This window comes from Cupressus sempervirens, chromosome 5 (genome assembly GCF_028749045.1).
Source record: "Cupressus sempervirens isolate cs-2001-9-10 chromosome 5, ASM2874904v1, whole genome shotgun sequence".
NCBI lineage: Eukaryota > Viridiplantae > Streptophyta > Pinopsida > Cupressales > Cupressaceae > Cupressus > Cupressus sempervirens.
In genome coordinates, this window is record NC_143122.1 from 446,452,491 (window position 1) to 446,477,576 (window position 25,086).

The following is a 25,086-nucleotide window of genomic DNA, read 5'->3' on the forward strand; positions in this document are numbered from 1 at the left end:
TTTTCTATTCCTATCTCCTCTTTCTCTCAATCCTTGAATTTTTTCTCTCAATTCTTAGAACCTTGATATTCCTTATCAACAAATTTTATATTACTCGAAGTAATAGATCAAAAATATCTAATTGACCTTCCACAACCTTTCAGAGAAAAAATAAATAAATATACATATATAGCACTGCTATTTGAGTAGTTGTGAAATTCAGCGAACCCGCGCGACAGACTTTGCAAACAAGTCAGCGACCTTCAACAATTAAGCTCTTCATTTTCCAGAAGGGCATAATCTAGGTATATTCCATTAAACAGAAAGCAAATGTAAAATTCCAGACTGAAAAAGTCGCTTGCACGTACCTCGGTCAAACGGAAGTTCTGTAGCATGCGACGGGAATATTTTAACCCCATATATATTCGCTTGCTTGCAAGCCGACGGTTAAATGTAAATTCTGTAACATATGCCAGGAAACCTTTAATCCCACGTGTAGTCCATAAACATATTCGCTTGCAGTCCGACAGTTAATTAAACGGCGTTCTGAACAGGCGTTATAATGCTCTATATCGTCAGGCATTGTTATTACCAGTTATTATTATACCAGTTATTACCAGTTTACTCATTCGTAAATAACTGAAAATCCTGAGACCACAGAGGAAATGGACGTGAAAGCGAATATTATATACACTTAATAGACTTTAACTGATATTTATAGTTCTCTGTTTCTGCACTTAACAGACTTTAATTGATATTTATAGTTCTCTGTTTCTGTCAACAGATTATTTTAGCCATCTTCTCGGTGGTATTTGAGGGTTTGCGTCAGTTTACTCCATATTCACAAAAACAAACCCTAACCAGGACACATCAAAAGGCCGCGCGCCAGCGTGCTGTCATGCGCTGCTGTGGCCCTTTCCTCGACTGAGCGAGGCACACAATTTGTAGAGCACTCAACGGCCTCGCCCTCAGGAAACGGCCTCGACTTCCGCCGTGGTCATATGACGGAGCCTGCTGAGCTGCGGGTGGAACTCCGTTCTCCTCCGTACCTGGTGAGAAGAGGGGCGAATGAGCGCAGAGAGGGCTTTCTTCATCCATTCTCCTCCTTCCACGCTCCCGATTCTTACGAGAGAGTTCTTCATGGCCGATCTGCGCATATGCAGCTGAGAATTGGAAGAAGAGGAAGAAGAAGGGGGGCAATTTCTGTGGAGCTTACAACGGAAGGAGCCTGGATGAGTACTGGGAGAGCAGAGGCACATTTTCCTCACTGAGGCAGACGGAACGGTTGCCCGCTGCCCGGCCATGGGCGGAGCCGAACAGACTGGTGAGCGGGCCTGCAAATTTCTCTTTGGCGACCTGGATCTGGCTAGTTCGAAGCTGATGAGAGGGGAAGAATTGTAAAGCTTTGCGGAGAAGGAATGGCGGGTGGGAGAGAGGGAGCGCTGAAGGGAAAGCGGGAGAACAGGTGAACTGTAACTACTCTTTGCAGAAGCCATTAAAATTTCTACTTCTATTCTACTTGGTTGCGTTTAGTGTCAAACCGAGTGGAAATCGATGCCTCAATAAATAGGCCATTTCAAAACCAGGGGCGGTTTGTAGATATGAGTAGTTTACCGCTTGAGGCCCACTTTCTAGGGCTTCCTCACCTATCCAAACTGATGGGCCCAAGTTATTTAAGGCAACACAGCTGTTCGCCACTTGTTACCGTGCGTCTCCCTTAATATATATATTTTTAAAATTTATCCATTCAAAATTGCAAAAAAAAATTAATGCTTATCCATTCACCATTGCAATAGATTTTAGGCAGATTTTCACATAATATCTTTTGGAGATAAAATATCTCCGCTTTCAAATCGAAGAGAGTGTTGTGGAAGCCCTCCAACTACTTTGCAACATAAAAGGCGGGGTGGGGCCCATAATTGATGCCCGGGAAGCCGGTCTTTCGAGATGGACGATTCTTCCAGCTAAGAGCACCTTCTCGACAAATACTAAAAATAGGGTAATTTGCATTATTGCGCATTATCCCTTTTTTCCCGGCCACATTGGCTTCGGTACAAATTACTTTGATAGTGGACTTCTTTGTGCTCACAAATTTTTGGATTTGATTGTGTACAGTTTTTTACATCAACGTTTCGGATCATACTACATGATCCATCATCAGGATGCTAGAGAGAAAAGAGAATTTTTCTAAATATTAGACTATGCACCTTTCTACTTTCAATTTCCATTTGCCCTAGATTTATGACGTGATTCAGTTGAAAATATTTTGTTTAAAAATAATTTATTTACCTATCTTCTCCTAGCTTCTATTTTTTCAAATTTTGGTATATATATAATCAATTGAAAATATTTTGTTTACAAATAATTTCTCTACCTACCTTCTATTTTTTCAAATTTGGCATTGGGTTATATATATAGCATAAAATGGATTATAATATCATATGTTAGGGTTAGAAGTAGGATTAGAGTTACAGTTAGGGTTAGGGTTAAGATTAAGATTGTATTTAAGACAACAATGTAGCATTAGGACTTAGGGTTAGAATTAGAGTTAAGATGAGGCCTAGGATTACAATAGAGTTAGGATAAGGATTAGGGTAAGAATTCGTGCTCAGGTTAGGGTAAGGGTTGAGAGTAAGGGTTAGAATTAGAGTGATGGTTAGGGTCATGAGTAAGATTATCATTTGCATCATGGGTTTAAATTTAGGATTAGTATTATAATTTGTATTACATTTAAGGTTACACTTGGGGTAAGGGTTTGAGGTTAGTAAGATTGGGGTCATGGTTAAAGTTATGATGTAAGCTTTAGAGGAAGGATGGTATCATAGTGTTGTTCTTAGGCTTAGGATTATGGTTAGTATTAGGGGTCGAGTTAGAGTAAGATTGGGGTAGTGGTTAGAGTTACGATGTAAGGTTTAGTCATGATTAGTATCATGGTTAGTGTTACATTTAGGGTTGAGGTTAGGGTTAATAATAGTGTCACAATTCAGGTAAGATTAAAGTCATAAGTAGGGTTAGGATGTAGATTAGTTTATAGTCAACCTTAATATTATAGTTATTGTTAAATTTAGGTTTACAATCAAGGTAAGGGTTTAAATTATTGATACTATTATAGTTAGGATTAAGATTATTGTTAGGGTTAGGGTTAATGTCATATATAGAATTATAGTATTTTGATAACGTGTATGATTAAGATTAAGCTTTAGGATTAGGATTATTGTTGGGGTTAAAGTGTTGGTATTATTCTTCGTGTTAAGGTTTTTAATAGGGTTAGGATTAATGTTAAGCATTTAGGATTAAAATTTTAATTAGGATTATGATTAGGACCAAGGTTTAAAGCATGATTTCTATTGTTATTTTAATATTAATAGCAACCAAAACAAGGGGGTTGACCATCAAGTACATGATTTGTATTATTGTTAGGGTTAGGGTCTACGGTTAAGAATAAGGCTTATGTTTAACAATTAGGATTAAGGATAGTATATGATTAGGATTAATGTGAGGGCTACAAAGCTAATTATGGTGAAAAAAATGGTTAGGATTTGAGATAAGACCTTAGAAATAGAATTATCCTTAGGGTTAATCTAAGGTTTAAGGTCAAAATTATGGTTAGAGATAGGAATTATGATAAAAGATAATAAAGTTATGAAAACAAATAGAATTGTACCTATAAATATTATAAATCTAAGTGTTTGGATAATGGAAATTTTCATAGTGATAGGGGGTGTACACAAAACCTTATATATATGTTTAATTTCTATCAACATTATTCAAAAAAAATTGTCAAATTGATTGGAGATGTAATTTATTATTGCATAAAATATAGAATTATTTGTAAAAATGTGTCATATAGTATTCATATATATTTACCACATATTATGTACTTTATATAAACCACAAATATAATCTAGGTTTAAGCTCAAGATTAGGAATATAGTTAGCATTGGTGTAATGTTTTACATAACAATTAGGATTATGCACATGATTAGGGTTGAGGTTGATGATATAATGGCTCATATTTAGTTAAGGTTAAAGTTAAGTTTGATAGTTTTGGTTGGGGATAGAGTTGACATCATAGTTACCCTTGGGATTAGGTTCATGGTCAGGATAATGGTTAGGGTTCTATTTTTAGATCATATTTGTTGTGGTTCATGGTACAGTATGGATGAGGTTAAGATTAGAGTCTAATGGATAGCATAACGTTGACTAGGATTAGATTTGTTGGTTATGGATATGCTTATGATTAAGGTTTGAAGTTATTATTATAATTATGGTTAAGTTTATATGTTTATATATATATATATATATATATATATATATATATATATATATATATATATCGTAAAAGAAATCTTCTTTTATAAATATTTTCCAAATAGTAATTTTACTATTTTCAAAAGTATCAATTTTCTTACTATATTTTTCTTCTTCTATTGATTATAATATAGAGAATTGGTCTTTTACAACCATTTTGTAGTCGAGCATTTTACTAGTTATTAGTAGCAAAAACACAAATTATACAATTTTCAAATGTACTAGGTCATATAGATTTGACTAGACATTACACTGAGTTGTAGAAAAACTACTATAATCAATATCAACGTATTGAACTATTTTGAACCATGTGGCCCAAGGGAGTGGTCCCTTCGCCCATATAAGTCTAAGGTTGTCCTCAATTATGACATTGAGGAGGTTGTTGGACAATGTTGTAGATGGTAGAGCAGGTGGTCGTGGACAATCTCCCATCAGTAAGAATGGGATCTCTTTGGTCTTCCATCTTGTCAGTTGTCTGTTCTCCAGTTTCACATTGTCTCTATTGTTGTTGGTTGGGTTTCCCACTCCAACTATTAGTACATTGTTCCTTTCTGTTTCGAGTCCAACCTCTCTATTTCTAGCATTGTTTGTCTCCCATGATGTTTGTTGTTGATATTTGTTGGAAGATGAAGCTCTCTTCTTTTTCTTGTCTATTAGTTCAAGGAACTCCTTTAGTGTGCAATCAGAATTAAACTCTGGCTACTCTTTGGTTTACATCTCATATGGTATGCCCTCCTTCTTGGGAGCATTGGTACAGTCTCTTACAACCTTAATTAGCTAATGATATTTCACTTGGAATGTCAAAGAGGCCTTCAAGGAGAGATGAGAGTAAATGAGTCTCCATAGAGACTCATTAAAAACCTTTGAATACGTCCTCATTCCTAAGCAACTAGATACACCAAAGCAATAGAAGAGAATATACAGACCAAAAAGAGTTGAGCTATTTTGAAATATCTGATAGGTAACCAAAAAAAATCAACAATGTATAAATCTTAATTAATATCAATACCAAAGATACCCTAGACCCCGTTGGAAAAGGGGCAATCAAGAATCACATGGAAGATAATTCTAGTTGTTGGCAAACAATGCAAATATAAGAGTTGCCATTTGGGATAGAAAAGGGTAGTTTGTGCAAAAGAAATTGTCAGAAGAAACATTGAATCTTGGGTTCAATAGGCCTATGCTAGGGATAAGTTATTATTTTAGTTAGTTGTTGAGGAGAGACGTCGGAGTTCCGTTTGAGGTTAAGGTGATCAATGATAGAAAGGGATCAAATAATAGATTTAAATAGGTTTTTCCTTGGTAGAATACAAAGGGGAACCATCAAGCCACTTCAATGGGGGTAGTCTATCTAAGATCTCTCCACGGTGCTTGGGCAGTTTAAGAATCTCACAAGCTTTTGTCGGCATAAAGTAGGTTCTCGTTTGAGTATTGGGTATGTCATATTTGGACATCATCTCGTCCCAACAAATGATTCTATTATCAACAATTAGATCACCAAAACAATTAATTCCTAGCTTGGATCATTGTTTAGTTGAACATCCTTAAAACAAGGCTAATGGTTTTCCATTTCTTTCTAACTTCCATCATATTGATTTGTTAGCACAGACCTTGAAATTCTTAATTATCTAGTAGACTATTTCCAGCAACTAAGTGTCTCATATGTTGTTGGCCCTTCCATATTGATTGAAAAACTTGAGATCCTTCGACCTGCTTGAGAGGAGGTCATTAATGTGCAATCATTTCTATGTCTTGCCATCAGAGGGAACACCTCTCATAATGTTGTTTCTTATAAGAATTTCCCATGGTTCTTCTCCCTAGGTAGCCTTGGCTATCCATTTGACTGCAAGGGGAATACCTTGCCATCTGAGGTCTTTCAAGCCCAATCATTTGATCTCCTTCCTTCTCGCGCACCATTCCCTTCTAATAACATGCTTTTTGTTGTTGTCTTTTCCATCTATGTAGAGAAAATCTCTAATAATCTTTTGAACATAATTTATTTGAGAATGATTAGCCAACCAAGAAAAGGAGTAATAGGCAATGTAAGTTGATAGTATATTTTAACATACCTATAACCTTTCTGCTAATGATAGATATCTATTGTTACATTTAGCCAGCTTCTTATCAGTTTTGCTTGTAACAAAATCCTACACTGAGTTGATATTTGGGGAAATAGAGAACGTGATATCCAAATACCTAACAATGTGGTTAGGGCCACCCCAGGAAAAACCAAATCTATCATACCAAACTGGGGGATGTTCATCCCAACGTAACATGATAGATTTAGTTATTGATGCTTTGTTGTCTAAGGTAGAGAAAAAGATATCAATATAAGCAGTGAGGCTATCTATGTTATTCTTAATATCTATGTTCTTTTTTTAGAGTGCAATAAGTAATGTTGTGTCATTAGAAAATTGTACATTTTAAAGCTCTTCCTAATTGGGGAGAGTGATCCCTTTGACCCTTGTTGATAGTGAATCATCCCTTACTATGTAGTGTACAGAATAAGCCGCTATGACAAACAAAACTAGGGCAAGGGGGTATCCTTGCCTAATAGATTTGAATAGGGGGAAAGGTTCAGATCTATTTCCATTGATTTCTACAATTGCACTTCCACCTCTCATGAGAGTTTCTACTGTTGCACTTGTGCCTCTCATGAGAGTGTATATCATTTTGTTAAATAAAGGTGGGAATCCCAAACTTTCTAGCATCAACATAATGTACCTCCACTCTATCCTGTCATGTTCTTTCTCATAGTCCATAAGAAACATAGCAACTTGTTGCTCTAAATACTTCACCCAGTCCATGGCCTCATAGTCAATAATAAGTTTTTCTAAAATATACCTCCCTTTTACAAACTGAGTTTGAGTAGAATTGATCACCTTGGGGAGAATGTTTTAAAGTCTTAAGGCTAGAATTTTGGCCTTTGTCTTAAGAGTATGATACATTAAGAAGGGTTATCGACCTCCAACTCTTGATCAAAGACTTATCACCATCTTTGGGTATAAGTTTAACTATACATGTGTTTATAGTAAGCCCTCTTCCATAGCTGCTTCATATAAAAGACTTATCACCATCTTTGGGTATAAGTTTAACTATACATGTGTTTATAGTAATTTATAGTAAGCCCTCTTCCATAGCTGCTTCATGTAACATCATTAAATCCATCCAGATACAATCTATATTTGATTTGTAGAACTTAATGTGGGAGTCAATGTTTGATTTGTAGAATTTAATTGGGAGGGCATTTGACCCCAAGACCTTATTATCATTGGTCAATTTCATTATATTATGATTTCTTCCTTGAACATAGGTTAATCTAGTTTAAGTTTGGCTTCCTCTTCCACTTTTCTACGAACGAGCCTTATGATCAGGTCTTGAGATTTCTCCATAGCACCCCTTGCTTCTTCAAATGAGAATAGTTTGGCATGGTATCGAACTATGGCTTTTAGGATACTTTTTAATCATTGATGCCTTTTTCCCTCATCCCATTTATGATCTATTTTATCTTTATCCTCTTTGTACTTTAATATTTGAAAAAAGCATTTGGAGCCTCTTCTCCATGTTCCAACCAATTTATCCTTGCTCTTGTCTTGGCCCCTGAAGAACCTTGATGTTCTGTAGACATCTCAGTGAATCTCTGGCAGGAACTTCCATGTTCGAGGGGTTTGATTGCATATCTTTTTCAGCGCCAACTAGAGTCTTGCGGAGCCTATACTCCTTCCTCCTATGGTCCTTGGCTCTCTCTTAACCCAATACTTGGAAAGTTCAATAGCAGTAGAATGTTTTTCTGTAGTATGGCTGTTTGTTTTTCCATTCTATACCGTGGTTGTACCATCTAATGACCAAAGTAGCATATCTAGTATCTTCATCTTTGAGCAAGGATGTGCTTAGAGAAAATCCCCCCGTCTTTCCTGAAGCTGAATGAGTTTCTACTCACATAAAATCGATCAAGTATATGGTATATCCTTTTTCCACCCTTCTGGAAATTGGTCCAAGTAAATCAAATTCCTTTACGCTCCCATTTACTGCCTTTTTGTTGTTTTCTTATGCATTTCTGATTTCTATCGTTCGGACATGGAACTGTTTCTTAAGGAATTTGTTGTAGATGTTAATCTTTTACCAGTTGTTCCTATGTCCACTGTTGTTGTTCCAATGTATCTAAAGCCACTGTGCTGTAGCTGTTATTCTTCTGGCCGTTGTTTTTTACCAATATATTAAAAACGGTCAAAGATGATGTTTGCTTCATTTTTTATGTAAATTTTCTTCTGAGTTTTATTAACATCATTTTTGGTAGTTGTTAAAATCCCGTTGATGGCAAGACCGCTTTACCTGCCGAAAGCAGCCAGCCAAACCTGAGTTACAAACAATGCAAACATGTCATCTACCTTCAGAAATAAGGCCATTAATTTCTCATATAGCACAATCTATAATCGTCAAAACAGAACACAAATAAGAAAATATATAACTTGAACAGTGACCTGCACGTACCTCGGTCAGAGCAGCTTTGGTGAAAGCTAAACAGAGTTCAGTGAAATGACGGGAATTTAAACCCCGCATATAATTCGTTACGTATTCACAAACTTGCGCTCTGAATAGGCCTCAATAAATTCTTCTGTATTATCTCGTATGTATTTGAAATGATTTGGTGTTCTCGACTTATTAACCGATTATTAAACCATCCTTGTATATTTGGCTTAACAATTTAGCTATTCATAAATAACTGAAAATGAAAATCCTGACAGGAAATGGAATTGAAAGTGAATATTGTATACACTTTACAAACTTTAACTGTTATTTAAAGTTCTCTTTTCTGGCAGCGGAATGCTTTAGCTTTCCTGAATATCGATGTATCGACGCAATTCGCCAGGCTGCGATATTTGAGGGTTTGTATCAGTTAAGTCAATTTATATGACCAAACCCTAAGCTTGAAAATCAAAAGATCGGGAACTCCGCGCTGCCTGCTGCTTGTTGCTATGCGATGCTGTAACGTTTTCCTCGAACGAGAAAAAACGTGAGCTGTGTGGAGAGGGTTCCGGCCTGGCCCTCAGGAAACGGCCACGACTTCCGCCGTGGTCATATGGCGAAGCCTGCTCGGCTGCCGTTGGAACTCCGTTCTCCTTCGTACCTGGTGAGAAGAGGGGCGAATGAGCGCAGAGAGGGCTTTCTTCATCCATTCTCCTCCTTCCACGCTCCCGATTCTTACAAGCGAGTTCTTCATGGCCGATCTGCGCATATGCAGCTGAGAATTGGAAGAAGACGAAGAAGAAGGAGAAGAATTTCTGTGAAGCTTACAACGGAAGGCGCCTGGATGAGTGCTGGGCGAGCAGAGGCACATCTTCCTCGCTGAACCAGACGGAGCTCCTGCCCGCTGCCCGGCCACGGGCGGGGCCGAACGGACCGGTGAGCGATCCTGCAGATTCTTCTTTGGCGACACAGATCTGGCTAGATCGAAATTGAGTACAGGAGAAGAATTGTAAAGCTTTGCAGATAAGAAATGGCGGGAGGGAGAGAGGGAGCGCTGGAAGGAAAGGGGAAGAACAGGGGCACTGGATCGACTCTTTGCAGAAGCCATTCAACTCTATTTCTATTTTGCTTGATTGGCTTTGATGTCAAACCGAGCGGAGATCAGTGCCTCAATTTATAGCCGATTCCAAACCGGGGGCGGATGCAAGTTTCCGGTAGTTCACCGTTTTAACGCCCACATTCTCGATTTCCTCTCCTCTTCTTTCCAACGTGGGGTCCAAGTCGTTAATTGTGAAGTCGGTTTTGGCCAGCTGTTACCAAGTTGAGGAAAGGTGTCAATTGGAAAAGAGACCACAGTTTCGGCGATGCTTCCACCTAAATACCACCTTGTAGACATTAGTGAAGACGGTGTGTTGTTCAAGCAAGGTATAGATGCATTATTGCCAAATTCTCACTCTCTCCTCGCAACATTTGTACCCGATACTTTTATTGACTCTCTCCCATTTCACACTCCTTACCACGATGGAGGATGGCAAGTGCATTCCAAGTTCCACCCTATATTTAAGGTGAGCTGATTCTGTGGACTTTGTTTGAGGGAATGTGAGAGTCTTGAAGAAAATTTAAGGTTAAAGTTGTAGAGTTGTAGTGGCATTGTGTGAACATCATCAAGATGCAATGAGTGCTAACTTGTTAAGTGTTTCATTCATTTTTCATGAAAAAAGTTGTTATGGATTGTTACTAATAAAACATGGGTCGATGAGTTTGACTTAAAAAATAGATGAGAAAGTTTGACTAATCCTCATATCAAATATTATAATTTTATTGGCTCTATTCTAAAGCTAATATAGTATAATCTAATAAAATGAATACGCATATTTATGAAGAAGTCTTCAGTTTAAATTAGGAAAGCCATATTAATATTCTATGGGCTAATTTTGTTAAATTGTAAAGTTGTCTTTGTGCTAAGCTTGTTGTTCAAAGATGATACTCCATTCCAAAAGTCTTATATTTTGGTATGGTTTCTTTAATTAATTTTTTTTTGTCCACAATTGAACCATTACAAAAAAAAAATACTAAATCAATATTAGAATCCATTCTCCAAATACACCCTTAGTGCCTAGGAATATTTTCCAAAGATATTGGAACTATGTAATATACCATAAAATTGATAGGTTAATGTCACCTTAATTTTAATCATTTTCCCCTCAAAACTCCAACTTGTATAGTTCCTTGGAAAGTGTTCTAAGGATCATGAGAGAAAATCTTCAATATTTGTATTAAATGACAAATCATAATTGCATCTTTAAGAAGTATTGAAGTTGATGAAAGATCAACCCCACAGCTCCCAAGAATCACCTGCATGCAAACACCTGTCATAGAAAGAGAGAAGCAAAAGCTATAGAGGCTGAAATTGCCTGATCCATAGATGAGACATTTTTGATGAGCAAAAAGAGAAATTGCTATTATCAAAAGTGAATAAATAAATTATAAAGAGATCAATCCTTATAAAAGGAGATTAAAACCCTAATAGGATGAAATCTAGGTTACATGATAATAATTAATAAAAGAATTAATTATTATATACCTAAAATTTAACTTAAGGAAACTAGAGATAATAAGTGACTTAATAATTAAATCAAATTGCTCTAACACCCCCCCTTAAGATAAACTTAGGGAGTAGCTAAAAACCTAAAAACTATGCTAAAAGCAAATCGAGTCCCGACAACAAGGCCTAATAAGGTACCCAAGCACAACCAAATCTCTGTAAAGAGGAGAAATAGAGAAAACCACATGGGAAAAACCCTACTCCAAAAAAAGATGGAAAAAATGTTCTAAAAGATATGAACAAAAGAAGATCATGAAGAACACCATCGAAGCATGAAGCTGTAAACACTATCTAACTACTGATATGAAGAACCTCCACTATATAGAACATGACCAGGTAGAGAAGACTAAGTCTGAAGAGTTGATCAATCGAAGATGGAAGGTATCTTCATGGCTTCCAAAAATAGGAATGAAAGAATGTCTATATGGTAAATGATCCATCTCGATGAAATGTATAGGTATCCAGCCACTGCAATTGCCTAGTACATAGGATCAAGTACTGATACATAGCTCACTCCATCAAACTAAGAAAGTAATAGAACCAACATAATGCAATATCTCCTATAGAAAGAAGAACCAGGAACATCGAGTGTGGAAAAGAAGTACAAACACCTATAAAGGCACGTGTCATCGATACATCATAAGGCTAATGTCGTGGAAGGAACACTCACTTGAGAAAGGAAGATGATGAATATGGCCAACATGAAACCCCCCAAGGCACTTTATAGTGTAGTGCGAGTACAATAAAACACAAAGATGTCAAAGATCCCAAAATGCAATAGAGTGACATTTATCTTAGTGCGTTTGCAAAAATACTACAAAATGATGTCAACAAAGATCAAAAGAGACATAAGGATGATACAAGAGATAGTACAACCCATGAAAAATCATATGAAACAAAAAAAATTGATCCTCAGACTAGAAACAACCAAGATATCCATAAGAATGTAGAAAAATAAAAAATAGAATGGGATGTGCCTGGAGTAGAATCTGGAAAGCAGAATGTCTCAAAATATGTCTCTCAGAGTGCAAAATAGAACTTTTAACTTTGACAGCCAAAATAGGCCACTAAACAACATCAAAAATCCAAATAAACTACACCATCACGATGGGCTTGAAACTAGTTTTCTGACGCTTCTTTTGGATCGAAAAATGAAGTTTGGACGAGCAAGTTGTGGCCAAAAAACTATAGGTAGGTCCCAAAGAAGTGCTAGAAAAGCCAAAAAGGTACCACCTTGGGATCCGTGCCAAAATGACTTGAAAAGTGTGCCCTCCAGTACTAGAAATTGAATCAAGAAGCATGCAAGGTTCGTACCAAAACTATCTCAATTTGTGTGCTAAAAAAATCTCAATTTTTGTACCAAAAATCACAAAATTGTCACCTAGGGAAACGTTCCAAAAATCACAATTTGCATGGCAAAATAGAAAATCACCACCTTGGGAAATGTGCCAAAAAATCTCAATTTGTGAAACAAAAAATATTGATTTGTGTGTAAAAATAAAAAATCATTGCCTTAGGAAATGTGCCCAATTTGGGAGCAATAATTTTTAGCCTCAAATTCCAATTGTGTCCAAATTGGACAAATTTTATATGAAAATAAGGGATTTTGGGCACTCTAAGCTCAACGACGATGTCTGTTTAGGCTCAAAGTACACTGAAAAATGGTGAAACACCCCCCCCCCACCCAAAAAAAAAATTCAATACAAAAAAAACTCTGAAAAATAAAATCCTCAGAACAAAAAACATAGATCTAAAAGGAAAGACAAACTTCTCATAAACAGAACAGGGGCATAAAGATCTAAAGCTCTAATACCATGTTGAAGTTGATGAAAGATCAACCCCACAGCTCCCAAGCATCACCTGCATGTAAACACCTATCATAGAAGAGAGAAACAAGAAGCTATGGAGGCTAGAACTGTCAGATCTATAGATGAGACATTCTTGATGAGCAAAAAGAGAGATTGCTATTATCAAAAGTGAATGAATAAATTACAAAGAGAGATCGTCCTTATAAAGGAGATCAAAACCCTGACAGGTAAAACCTAGGTTGCATGATAATAATAAAATAATTAATTATTATATGCCTAAAGTTTATCTTAAGTAAACTAGAGATAATAAGTGACTTAATAATTAAATCAAAATGATTTAATTAATAAGGAAATGTCTTATTACTCTAACAAGAAGTGAACATGTATTCATTGTGGAGATGAGTTAAAATGAAACAAGAGACCTTCAAGCCATACATTTTTGGGAGTTTGGCATTAAGTCATAAGTTTGGTACCAAAAATTGGAAGGTTGTTCATTGTGTGATCTACATAGCCATTCTTGCCTCTTGTTTTCAGATGCTATAATGGTTTTCCCTCTCACAAATCTATATAAATTGGAGTCATGAGATGGTAGCATTAATGAGTTAAATTCTTACAAGTAACATATGTGTTGCTAAGTTGATCAAATTATATTAGTAACTAGGCAAGATCCTACAACACAATAGTAACTTGTGAGCCTCTCATATAGGAGTTCTTGGGTTCAAGTCTACTCAATCTTAAAGCATAATAATAATAATTAATCTCAAAAAATAATAATAAGTAATTAAGGCTTCAACCCATTATCTATAAAAGAAAAAATATATAGTAGTAACTTGTGTATTATTGTATATCTCTTCATTAAAACTTAATGATATATTGCCCTCTTTCCCACTGTGTTTTTTTTGGAGGATTTTTCTACATAATTTCAATGTCTCTTATAGTTCATTGATTTCTTTATGAATGTTGAATATATGATGACATAATCTTCTATTGATAAATTTATTTTTTAGATTTTCATACACTTGCATAAATCTTTTTTGCAACTTCACTTTGTTTTTACTAGTGACAACCAACAATGGGACAATAAAATCTATCTCATCAGAAGAAGATTTTATTTGATTGTGTTTTTTTTTTATATGATCATTGATAAATTTTGGTTGTTTTAACAATAAAAAGCTTATGCCACATAGAAGAGGGGGAAACAATAAAGAAAATGGGACCTCAAGGAGTCTTTTTATAGAAGCATGTTATAAAAAGTACATTTAGTGGGTTAACACACTTACTTGGTTTCATGATATGATACGAAGTTGTCAAAAGTTTGTAAACTAGTATATAGGTTTCAAAAAGAATAAATAACATCACACAACTAAATCATCATGGAGCATGTTATCTATAAGAATCAACCAATTGATCTTGTAGTTGCACACTTGAATTTGATAAAATGGAAAGTTAGTGAAATATCTTCACTTCCCATTGGTTTCTTCAATTTTGATTAATATATGGATAATAATAATATTATATTCCTCTAAGAATGATCCATTTCATGTTTGTTGTAGATTATTCTATATTTAAGACATAATGCATATCTAGCATTTTATCATTACCAAGCTTGATATTATAAGATTTTTAAATGAGTTAGAAGTATTTGTTTAATATTTTTAATGAATGTGCTCAATATCACACTATTTATTGTAGCCATACTTTTTTAAAGTAATATATCATCAATTTTAACTTTTTATAGATTGAGCGTGCAAAATATACAATATTAGATATTCCCTACTCTTTTATTCTTCCATTTTTCCCTTTCGTCAAATAAATAAACAAACTACAAAACCAATATAACTAAACCCAATATTGATTATAAATGAAATCATAATAATAACCAAATAACATAATATAATATTTAAAACTTATATATAACCTTGTAGATGCACCCATCTCTTTCTCTACTTACTCTACTTTTACAAAACATAATGGAGGCCCACAAATTCAAAGTGTTTTTACATATTTTTTGTGGGATTTGGTTAATACACCTATCACATGTCATTTCTAATAATCAAATCCTATTTTTTATTGCTACCATCTACTTATACCCTTTCCTAGCACACACTTCATATTAAATTATCTCATATTTTTATCATATTGACTAAATATCTAAAATATGTGATATTTTCATACACCTAATACATGACGAATTTAACATTTTACTTCTATTACTATCATAGCTATGTAATTATGCATCTATATGTACACACACATGCATACATAAATTTGGTACATGTATGTATGTATGTATTTATTTATATATTTATGTATGTATGTATTACCCATGTAAAAGTCTCATATAATTTTGCTCAATGATTTTCAGTGGCTTGCTTTCTAGGCCGAGTTTTGAACTTTGAACCTTGAACTCAATTTAGTTCAATGTTCAAGTTCACTAGTTCCTTTTCCTACCAGGTCTGTATGTGAAAATATTTTCTTTTCTTTTCCCCAAACTTGAACTCTGAACTAATTAAGTTCGAAGTTCAAAATTCAACCAATGTGTCCAAATGGTTGCCTAGGCTCGGCATTAGCAATAAAATTTGTTGAATATTGGGCATTTTTGAAACTAAACTTCGAACAATCATTTTCTTTCAAACTTCATGATTTGTCATTCATGTTTTTCTTGATGAACTTAATGGTAGTTTCATATGCTTAAATTCCTATAATCTCGGCTTTGAACTTGAAATCTCAAACTTCTAAATAGTTTAAGGTCTCAGTTCACAAGCCCAAAACATTCACGGAGATTGGCAAGTGGCATTATAGAGATGCATTTGAATCTTTCTAAAAAGGTTGAAGTGAAACCTAGTGATAAATGATTGGTATGAAAAGTGGCGAAAAGATTTGTTACGTGCAAAGGAAAATACTCTCATCAAATGATTTAATGCTCCCATCAAATCAGTACTTCCCATATCAAGTTATGATGCGAGTATCCATTTAAAGGCTTTTCTAGGTTGTTTTCCTTTTTCATTAATATAAAAACAATAGGGTAAATACTCACCCTTGTATGGAGTCATAAGCGGTCTGCAACAAAATTGTTCATGGAAGTACATTGTTGTTTCTCCAACACGGTGAGTTTCTTTTGCCTCCTCAATGGTTATTGTTACTTCTTTCACTTTAAGTGAGTAACCCTGTTAACCTCCTCCATTATCTTTTGTTCTTAACTAGTTTTTGATAATGATTGAACATTAAGTTTTGTTTCCATGGTTGGTTCTCACCCAAAGTTACCAAAAGAAAAGCATGTCACCTCCCTTACCAATTTCTTTCCCACACTAAAGGGTACCTTCCTTGCTGATGAGGACATTAACAAGCTATTGACTAGATTCTCCAAGCCAAAACCTGGTTCCATTATTAAAAATATAGCTAATAGTGGATTGTTGCAAGTCACCAGTTTTGTAGAATTGGTACTTTGCTCAGAACTCATTTTAGAATGAAGGAATAGATATGATGTTACCCAAAGGTGCATTAGGACTTATCTCGGAGAAGTTCTTGTTTATGTGAATAGGGTTACAATCATGGGTGCTTTGAGGATTCCATTGCATGAAGAATATGAAGCTTGGACAATTGCTCTCTCAAACATTAAGTTTTCGGCAGACCCAAACACATTCAATAATGTCATTGCCAAAAACTAGTTACTCAAACCAGAGAAAGGAGGGTCTCATCTTCCTCACTTGTTGAAAAGAGAACACATGATTCTTGATATAAAAGATGTGATTACCCTCCTAAATAGGGTAAAAGGAAATCAACATGCCTTTCACTAGTAGAATTGGATGTATTTCTTTGTCCAAGCCATCCTGAATGATAAAAATAAATGCATTGATTGGGTAGAAATCATAGCCAATAGATTGCATGAAGAACTTTCCCAAGCATCTAGAGTGTCTGGTTTCTATATGAGCTCATGCTTGTTCTATGTACTAGCATGTTGTAAAGAATGGGTTAGACTTCCTCATATTGATTGGGTAAATGATATGCCTATATATTAATACTTCCTCTATTTGCAAAGAGAAAAGAATCAGGATGATTTCAAGAGAGTACAAGACACTTTTCTTGCTAAGTTGGTCTTCGAGCTATAAGGAAAGGAACATAAAAGATTGATAGAAGAGGCTGCACAATTCATATAGATCTATGATAGTTTCTTTGCCCAATTCTCTAAGTTCACATACATCCGAGTTAGTGGGTACAAAGGAAAACCACTTAAATTGCCCAAGCATTGCTTAGAATGATATGTTCTAATAGAAGTCTGCAAACAAGTAGCAAAGGTTGATAGAAGCTGCAAGGTTCAAAGAGGTTCTAGCTCTACCTTTTCTATAGAACTTGGCCACTACAAGTGCAAAACTATAAAAGATGCCTTTGATCTCGAACATGAACTAAATTTGACAAACCTAGAGACCTATACGATTCACCTTGATTCTGATGATAAAGATTTTTCTCAGCCCCTATTTGAGTTATGACCAAAGTTCTCACATGTCCCTCATTTAGAAGACTTCTGGGCTGACTATGATGATGATTTTGAAGTCAGGAAGAGGTGGTGGTCTAACTCACCTTGAAGTAGATAAAATAATTTAAACTTCAGATGAATGTAAAAGGGGTAAGGGAAGATAAAGATGAAGAAGTGGTTGATCCTTTATATATAGCTCAGATTGAAGCCTTCCCTCCGCGAGAAATAGACTGGGATTCTCCTGAGGAAGACGACTTACAGGCTAGGACTGACCCAATCATTGTGAGAACTAAAAATAGGTTAAAAGAGAAAAGGCAGTCAAACATGAAAATGCACAGCGAGCCTCATGAGAAGCCTTCATGAGTTCTAGCTCACTTTTTTCTATTCATGATATTGATAAGAGTGTCACCTTTTCTTGTGCAGGTATTTTTAACCTTGAAGTTGAAGTTGCACCCAAGGTTCAAAGTTCAGTTCAACACATAAGACCGACAAGAAAAATTCACTCTCACACCAAGAAGGAGAAAGCACAAAAGTTTATTGTGAAAGATACCTATATAGACCCAATCAAGGTCGAAGTTGTGACAAAACCTTTTGAAGAAATAATACAAGAAGCTATGGATCTGAGTGATCAACTAACGACAGGTGATGTTAATGCATCAGGTTCAATGATTACCAATTATGCCTCCTCTACTTTACAAACCCCTCCATCCAAAGGCATCTCCTCAGTACCAAATTGGTTTGATGTATCAATGAACAAGAAAAGGAGCATGGTGCCTATAAGCATTTTAGTCGAGGACATGGTTGGGAAATGTTTGGGAAAGACAACCAAAATCAAAAGGCCAAATATAGAAATTATACTCAGGGTTGATGAACAGACAAGGGATTTAATGACATGTTCAAGCATTCCAAAGACAAAACTCTAGAGGACATCACACCTCAAGACTACACTATAGAGAAAAGAGTTCTTAGGCTAGCCTCCAGAGCCATGGATATGAAAAGCTTGGATGTAGGACACACCAAGGTCACCAGTCATATCTAGAAGAATTAGAAGGAGAAGAAAGAGCTGAAATAGTCTATCCACATGCTAGTAGAGTACATCCACAATATACAAAATGAAGAATCTGAATACCAACCCCAAGCTATTTCCATGATCGATATGACTTCCCCAACTAATCAATAATTCATCGACCAAGTGAAAAGAGATAGGTCAATCTCTAAAGTCTTTGATGAATGGTTTGAGTTAGTAGTTTCCCATGAAGTTAGACACATAGCTCACTTAGCCAAAATGAAGGTGAAGGCTAAACAAATGATGGCCAATTTGGAAGCAAAGTTAAGTTCCTGTGCTAAAGAAAAAGAGAAATGGGAGGACGTCATGGCCCACATCACAAAAGTTCAAGAGTATGGAGCAGATATTTTTCTGGTTGAAAAGTAGAACTTTGGGATTGATGCAGATTTCTTATATGTCTCCAAAACCAACCTGGAATGGAGGAACATGGTCATTGAACAATGTCTAGAAGAGTGTTTAGAGCTATTCAAAGAACTTAATTGTCTAGAAGAAATCTTACACAATGATGTGAAGTGTATCAATGTTGAGATCTTAGGGAACAAAGATCATTCTCGTAAGGACTTGAATGAGATAGAAACAACTTGCCAAGACAAGCTATGAGCTCTCAAGGATGCCAAAGAAGTCTTTTCTATGAGTTTCGTGGTCATTGCCCAAACAAATTCAATGATCCTAATCAGTGACAACTATCTAATGATGCAAATTAAGAAGCTAAAGCATGCTCGTTGGGTCATCACCATCTAGAAGGTGAGAATAGAACAATTGGGAATTCTACAACAGAAGGAGATTATGGATTTTGAAGTTGCCTATAAGGATTGGAAAGATACAGGTGGAAATGCGACTTTCGGGCAAGGACAACCAAGAAATCTAATCAATATTACAACTGCTTAGCTTAGAACTAAGCCTTCAGTTGTTTAATCTTTTAGTTTCTTAAATTTGTTGCTTTATGGTTCTAGGCTTAGTTTTATCAACTCCGACTAGAGTTAGTTTCATAACTATTTTATAAGCCTTGCATGGTTATATATTGTAAGACTAAATGTTTTTGGTATTGATACTCTGGTGCTTTTTCTATAGGAACTTAAGTTGTTAAGGCGGGTTCAAACTGAACCATTTTTATAATGCCATTTACGTGGATGAAGAAATAGAAACATAAATCTTTTGATACTAGTTACACATTGTTGGTCATTTTTGATCATATGCTTTTGGTAATATGAATTCATTTCATAAGGAATATTTTCTTGATTGTGATTAATGATGATGTGCTCTATTCTATAAATGGTTCTCAATTTATATTGTTCAGTGGAATCAATCACCTTTAGTTTCATTTTCTACTATCTATTCAATCAAGTCTTTGGGCTTATTATTGAAACAACATTCTCTTCACAATAATTTTGCATAAGAGATGGAAAAGTATTTTTAAAGCCTTAGTTCTTTCTGGTTAAAAAATCTCATTTGTTCAATTCTTTTGAAATAAAAGAAATTATTGCTCATCATTTAAGGAGGGAGTTGTGCCTCAAAACATAGAGAGTTCAATCAAAGGAACTCAATTGTTGTGAAAATTTTCCTTGTTAATTACTTTGCATACTTCATTTTAAGAAAGGAAAAACTGTTCACTAACAATATGTATGTATGTATATATGTATAATCCCTACTTAAATAATACAATTGATTTTATTTCATTTCCTAATGAAAGATAAAGTATAAGAAGATAAATCTTTGCCCAACATCATATTCCTAATGGGCACAAAACTATCTTGCATCAACATCACTCTCTTACTCCAATACCTAGTCACGTATTTTTCTATTTCTTTCAATATGCAATATTTCATTGTAAACAATGTATTGAAATATTGAAAGAAATAGAAAAATACATCACCTAGAAATTGTATCAAGTAGTTTCAATTGAAACTAATAAAAACTTTCAATCGCAAGTATATTACTTGAAGTACTTGTTAGATATGTCTCTTATACCAAATAATTTTTAGTACCTTTAATTTTTTCTTTGGATCAACTTTATGGGCACTACACTAAACATAATTTTTTAAAAAATTAGGTAAGCCTAATCTTGGAAGAGCCATCTAAGGGTCACACACTCAAAATGAGTGAATGTGTAAAATACAAAAATTGTAGTACTTTGAATATAGTTTATAAACTACTAAGGTTTTTTTTAAATGGACAAGATGAAGAGGTTCAAACCCTGCGCGTACAAAAAAATTGTTTCTATTTTTTGTTGAAAAATTTAACATAGTTGTTTCCACGTGCTCAACCAAACATATAGTTATGTTTAGCATTTTATAAAACCCTTTGGTAGGGTGATAGGTAAGAGTGAGATCTAGAAGTTGTGTATTTTTTCATAATTGTTTGATGAGTAGTTTCTTTCCTATGATTTTTTAAAGTGACTCTATCCTAAAATTTTGGTACATGTTCGTGCGGTGGGCATGACTTACATCAAAATAATCTAAAATCAACACTTCAAAAAAAAAAGTGAATAGAATAAAGCGTAGAACAATAATATGTAATTTATTTTCGATTTGGTTAAGTAGATCAAAAGTTATTAAGAAAATGGTAGACGTATGTCTAAGAGGGTTGTCAAGAGACTAATATAGAAAATTTGATTTCACAATGCTAATCTTGTCCAAAAATTAAAAAAATTATATGGTTAGAAAGGTAAGAAAATGTGTGAGATTGTGGTGGTAATTTTAGAGATACCCACTTCACCATTTGCAAACCCAATGAAGTCAAAGAAGAAAATTTATCATAGAAGTTGAAAAAATGTCTAAACCAATGAAAAATGGAGGGAAAACATCAACACAAGCCTTTGGGTAATTAAATAAGCCTATTTCCAAGCCTAAACATGATCACACTTTTTATTAACAAAACATGATCATGTTATTATTTGTATGACTAAGTTATCATACTAGACATAATGTGACCGCGTTATGTCTAATAGACATTATGTCTAGTATGACTTTACTAGACATAACATGAGTGTGTTATGTCTATGTAAAAGTATAGTCAATTGTTTTGAGTATAGGCCTAATTAGGCCCAATTAATGAAACAAATACCTAAAAATGGATTAATTTCATCAAATAAATGATTGGAGGGACAATGCACAATGGGTTTTATACAAAGATTCAAATGCCAATTCTATCAAGGAAAGTTTATCTTCTGGAACTCAATTTGTGAGGTTTTGAATCATTCAGGTTGTTGTTCATCCAAATGGTGACCCTTATTGGGCAGACCTAATTGTAATACAACAATACAATGTAAGGCTAAGATATATGAGATAGATTCTTGTGGTTGAACCAGAAGATAAATCATATTCTAAAGAAATGATGGGGGTTTCCTGTGAAGGATTTGAGGTATGTGGATTCATTAAATAACTCAACTTTCTCTATGATTTTTACCATGTAGGAAATTTTAGTAATAGGTTTTTGTGTGTATGTCAAGAATAGGAAGAAGAAGGGTCTAAAATTAAGCCAAGGGTGCATCATCATGAAAAACACAGAGACCTAAAGCAATATTATTCTTGAATGGCTTGACAAATTATTGGAGCTTTTTCCTAAGATGAGATAAAAATGGATGCTCGACATTGATAGCCAATTTAGTGTAGATCTTGAAACAATGAAACATGTTGATAAGCGCCTTGGTGAATGTAGGTGTCATCTTAATCAAAAAATTTCCATGAAAAACTAGTAGTTAGAGGTGTCATTTTCATCACAATGTTTCCACGATAGTACAATAGTTGTAGGTGTCATCTTCATCACAAGTTTTCTAAGTACATGTGCACTAAAGACCGTCTGTCACTACTTGAGCTAATAGTATATGGTGAGTATTCATCATCATCATTTGGCATAGGCTCACATGCATATCGTGTGTTAAGTGCAACCAAGGTGAATGTTAACTAGGTCTTCCAAGTCACAACAATCTTAGGAATCATTAGAGCCCATTAATATGCCACCACCACTAGATTTGGAGGGCATGGAAATGTAGCCAATATTATATACCATACACTTAATTTCATATGTTGCAATCATTTTGGCACTTTTAAATATGAGCTTGTTGCCATTGTAACAAATGTTTGTATAAGTATTTGGCGTTTAAGTATGTAGTTATGACTCTGCATGTTAATGGGGCATGTAGTATGGGTTAAATAGTGTTATTTATGAGAAATAAATATTTATTTTGGATTTCTCATGAAGCTTCTGTACAACCATTGAATCCTATTCCACAAAATTCTTCAGAGTGGCAAGAGAAAGAACATGAATAGACTTGTAGAGATGGATATAGGTATCAAGTCAAGATAAAAATATAACATTTCTTGAATCAAGCAAGGTTTAATATGGTTTCTAACAATAAGAATGCTTTATTTGTTTTCATCCCTCCTATATTTTTTCATAAGATCACATTAAGTTGTGTCTTAGTGCACCTTCTTTTTTAAGGTATTTGTAGAGCTTATCATTGAACTTTTGATTTCTATTTTCATGTAGGTACTATAAAAGGACAAGGAGGTCTAGTTGGGAGAACGCTTCAAAACCAACATGACATCAATTGAGGTGAGATATCTAAGATTATTGAAAATCCAATGGTCGTATATCCTCTATTGACAAATATAAGTGCTTCCAGAGTCTTGTTGGCTCTAATGTATTGAAAGGGCTCATGAGGGGTCCTAGTCTATTGAAAGAGACATTAGGACCCCTTAAGATCCCATTAGATCTGGCATCGAGGATCTGTCAATACTTGAGCTACTAGTAGATAGTGAGTATTGATCATCATCATCTAACATATGCTCACATACATATCATGTGTTAAGTACAACCATGGTAAATGTTAACTAGGTCTTCCTAGTCTCAACAATCTCATGAGTCATCATAAGATCCTTTAAAATATTATTTCTAAGTACATGTGCACTAAATACCTTCTGTCACTACTTGAGCTACTAGTAGATGGTGAGTATTCATCATCATCCTTTGACATCTAGGTTCACATGCATATCATGTGTTAATTGGAACCAAGGTGAATGTTACTAGGTCTTCCCAGTCTCAACAATTTAAGGGATCATCAAAGCTCGTCAATGTATAATACTCTTAGAGCTTGAAAACTATCACAAGCACTAGAGAAAAAGAAGGTGTCTGTTTCAATTGGTATCTATTTGCATAGACTTTCATTAGGAGAAGGTCTATTAAAAAAGGCTTGTATATGATTATCCTTGATGTCTTGCCTATCCATCGTTCAGATTATCAACAGATAGAAGGCATTGGATTGTTAGAAGTCTTTTGGAGTCTATAGCTTGTGAAGTCGATAAACCCATTGTAGTTATGTACACTCTGAAAATAGTTTCTGAAGATGATAAGACATAGCACATTATAGTGGCTGTACATTCTTCTGTATGTTGGGAAAAATACATCAAGAGGATTTTGCTACTATTATTTGATCCACACAACCAAAAGGAAAATATATGCTTGGCAACTGAATTTGTTGATAAGAATGTTATTCCCTTCAGAATCATTGGATAAATAATAACTAGAAAGTAGTTCAGACCTTCATCTAATGAGGATGATGAGGATGGTTGCCTTAAAATTCTAATTATTTCAGAAGTTCTTGGTGCCAATGAAAACTATCAAATGATGCCATTCAAACTTGAAAATTTACTAGGTGATGAAGTTTTAAAATTAGGGATCTAATAAGTTATTATTCTACCAAATCTAGATTTCAACTCTTTTATGGATCTAAAGGCTCAATCATATGCTTACAGGATTGGCAAAGAAAAAATTGTGATTGTATATCAATTGATTACAAAATGTTCAGTTCAGGAGAAAATATTGCAATGATCAAGAAGAAAACTAGCTATGGAGAATATGATTATGAATTATGTTAAGAATGAAACTATTAACCAATTACTCTAGCTTAAGAGACAAAGCCCACCTGGTTAACGAAAAAGAGTGGGAAGAGCTTCTTGGACCCATGACATAAGTTATAGATAATGACCCAAAGAGCTAGAAAGGAGAAAACAACAAAGGAAAGAACTAAGATATGCATGTGAGCTTCTGTTAGATTATGATGATGATGAATACTCACCATCTACTAGTAGCCCAAGTAGTGACAGAAGGTCTATAGTGCACATGCACTCAAAAAAAAAATTCAGATAGAAAAGTGACAAGTGGTGCGGAATTATCCATATAGCAATGTGAACACACACACACACACACACACACATGCTCTCTCTCTCTCTCTCTCTCTCTATATATATATATATATATATATATCACTTTCATTGCTTCTAGTTCTTCATAGTCTGATGGAGTTATGGAGAACAAGAAGCAGTGCTTCTTGTTCTTAATAACAGGATCGTGTTTTGTTAAGCATAACGTGAATGCA

At 34.8% G+C, this 25,086-nt stretch overlaps 2 protein-coding genes across 2 annotated transcripts in view; both read right to left on the minus strand.

The window, feature by feature from the left end:
- Positions 1-645: 645 nt before the first annotated feature.
- LOC149556706 (uncharacterized) lies at positions 646-1,532 on the minus strand. The gene has a single exon (XM_089831174.1). It carries the CDS (start codon positions 1,473-1,475, stop codon positions 948-950), a length of 528 nt encoding a protein of 175 aa, XP_089687300.1. The 5' UTR covers positions 1,476-1,532; the 3' UTR covers positions 646-947.
- A 7,488-nt stretch (positions 1,533-9,020) lies between these two features.
- The window catches only part of LOC149556707 (uncharacterized), a 30,586-nt gene continuing 14,520 nt past the window's right edge, over positions 9,021-25,086 (minus strand). Inside the window, exons 2-4 of the mRNA XM_089829961.1 lie at positions 9,939-10,067; positions 9,586-9,735; positions 9,021-9,518 (exon numbers count right to left, since the gene is read on the minus strand). Coding sequence (XP_089686087.1) covers positions 9,213-9,518; positions 9,586-9,735; positions 9,939-10,067 — 585 coding nt within the window. The 3' untranslated portion in view covers positions 9,021-9,212. The remainder of the gene's footprint in view (positions 9,519-9,585; positions 9,736-9,938; positions 10,068-25,086) is intronic.

Excerpts from the sequence above, each read along its gene's own strand:
- LOC149556706 (XM_089831174.1), bottom strand. The coding sequence starts at position 1,475 with ATGGCTTCTGCAAAGAGTAGTTACAGTTCACCTGTTCTCCCGCTTTCC.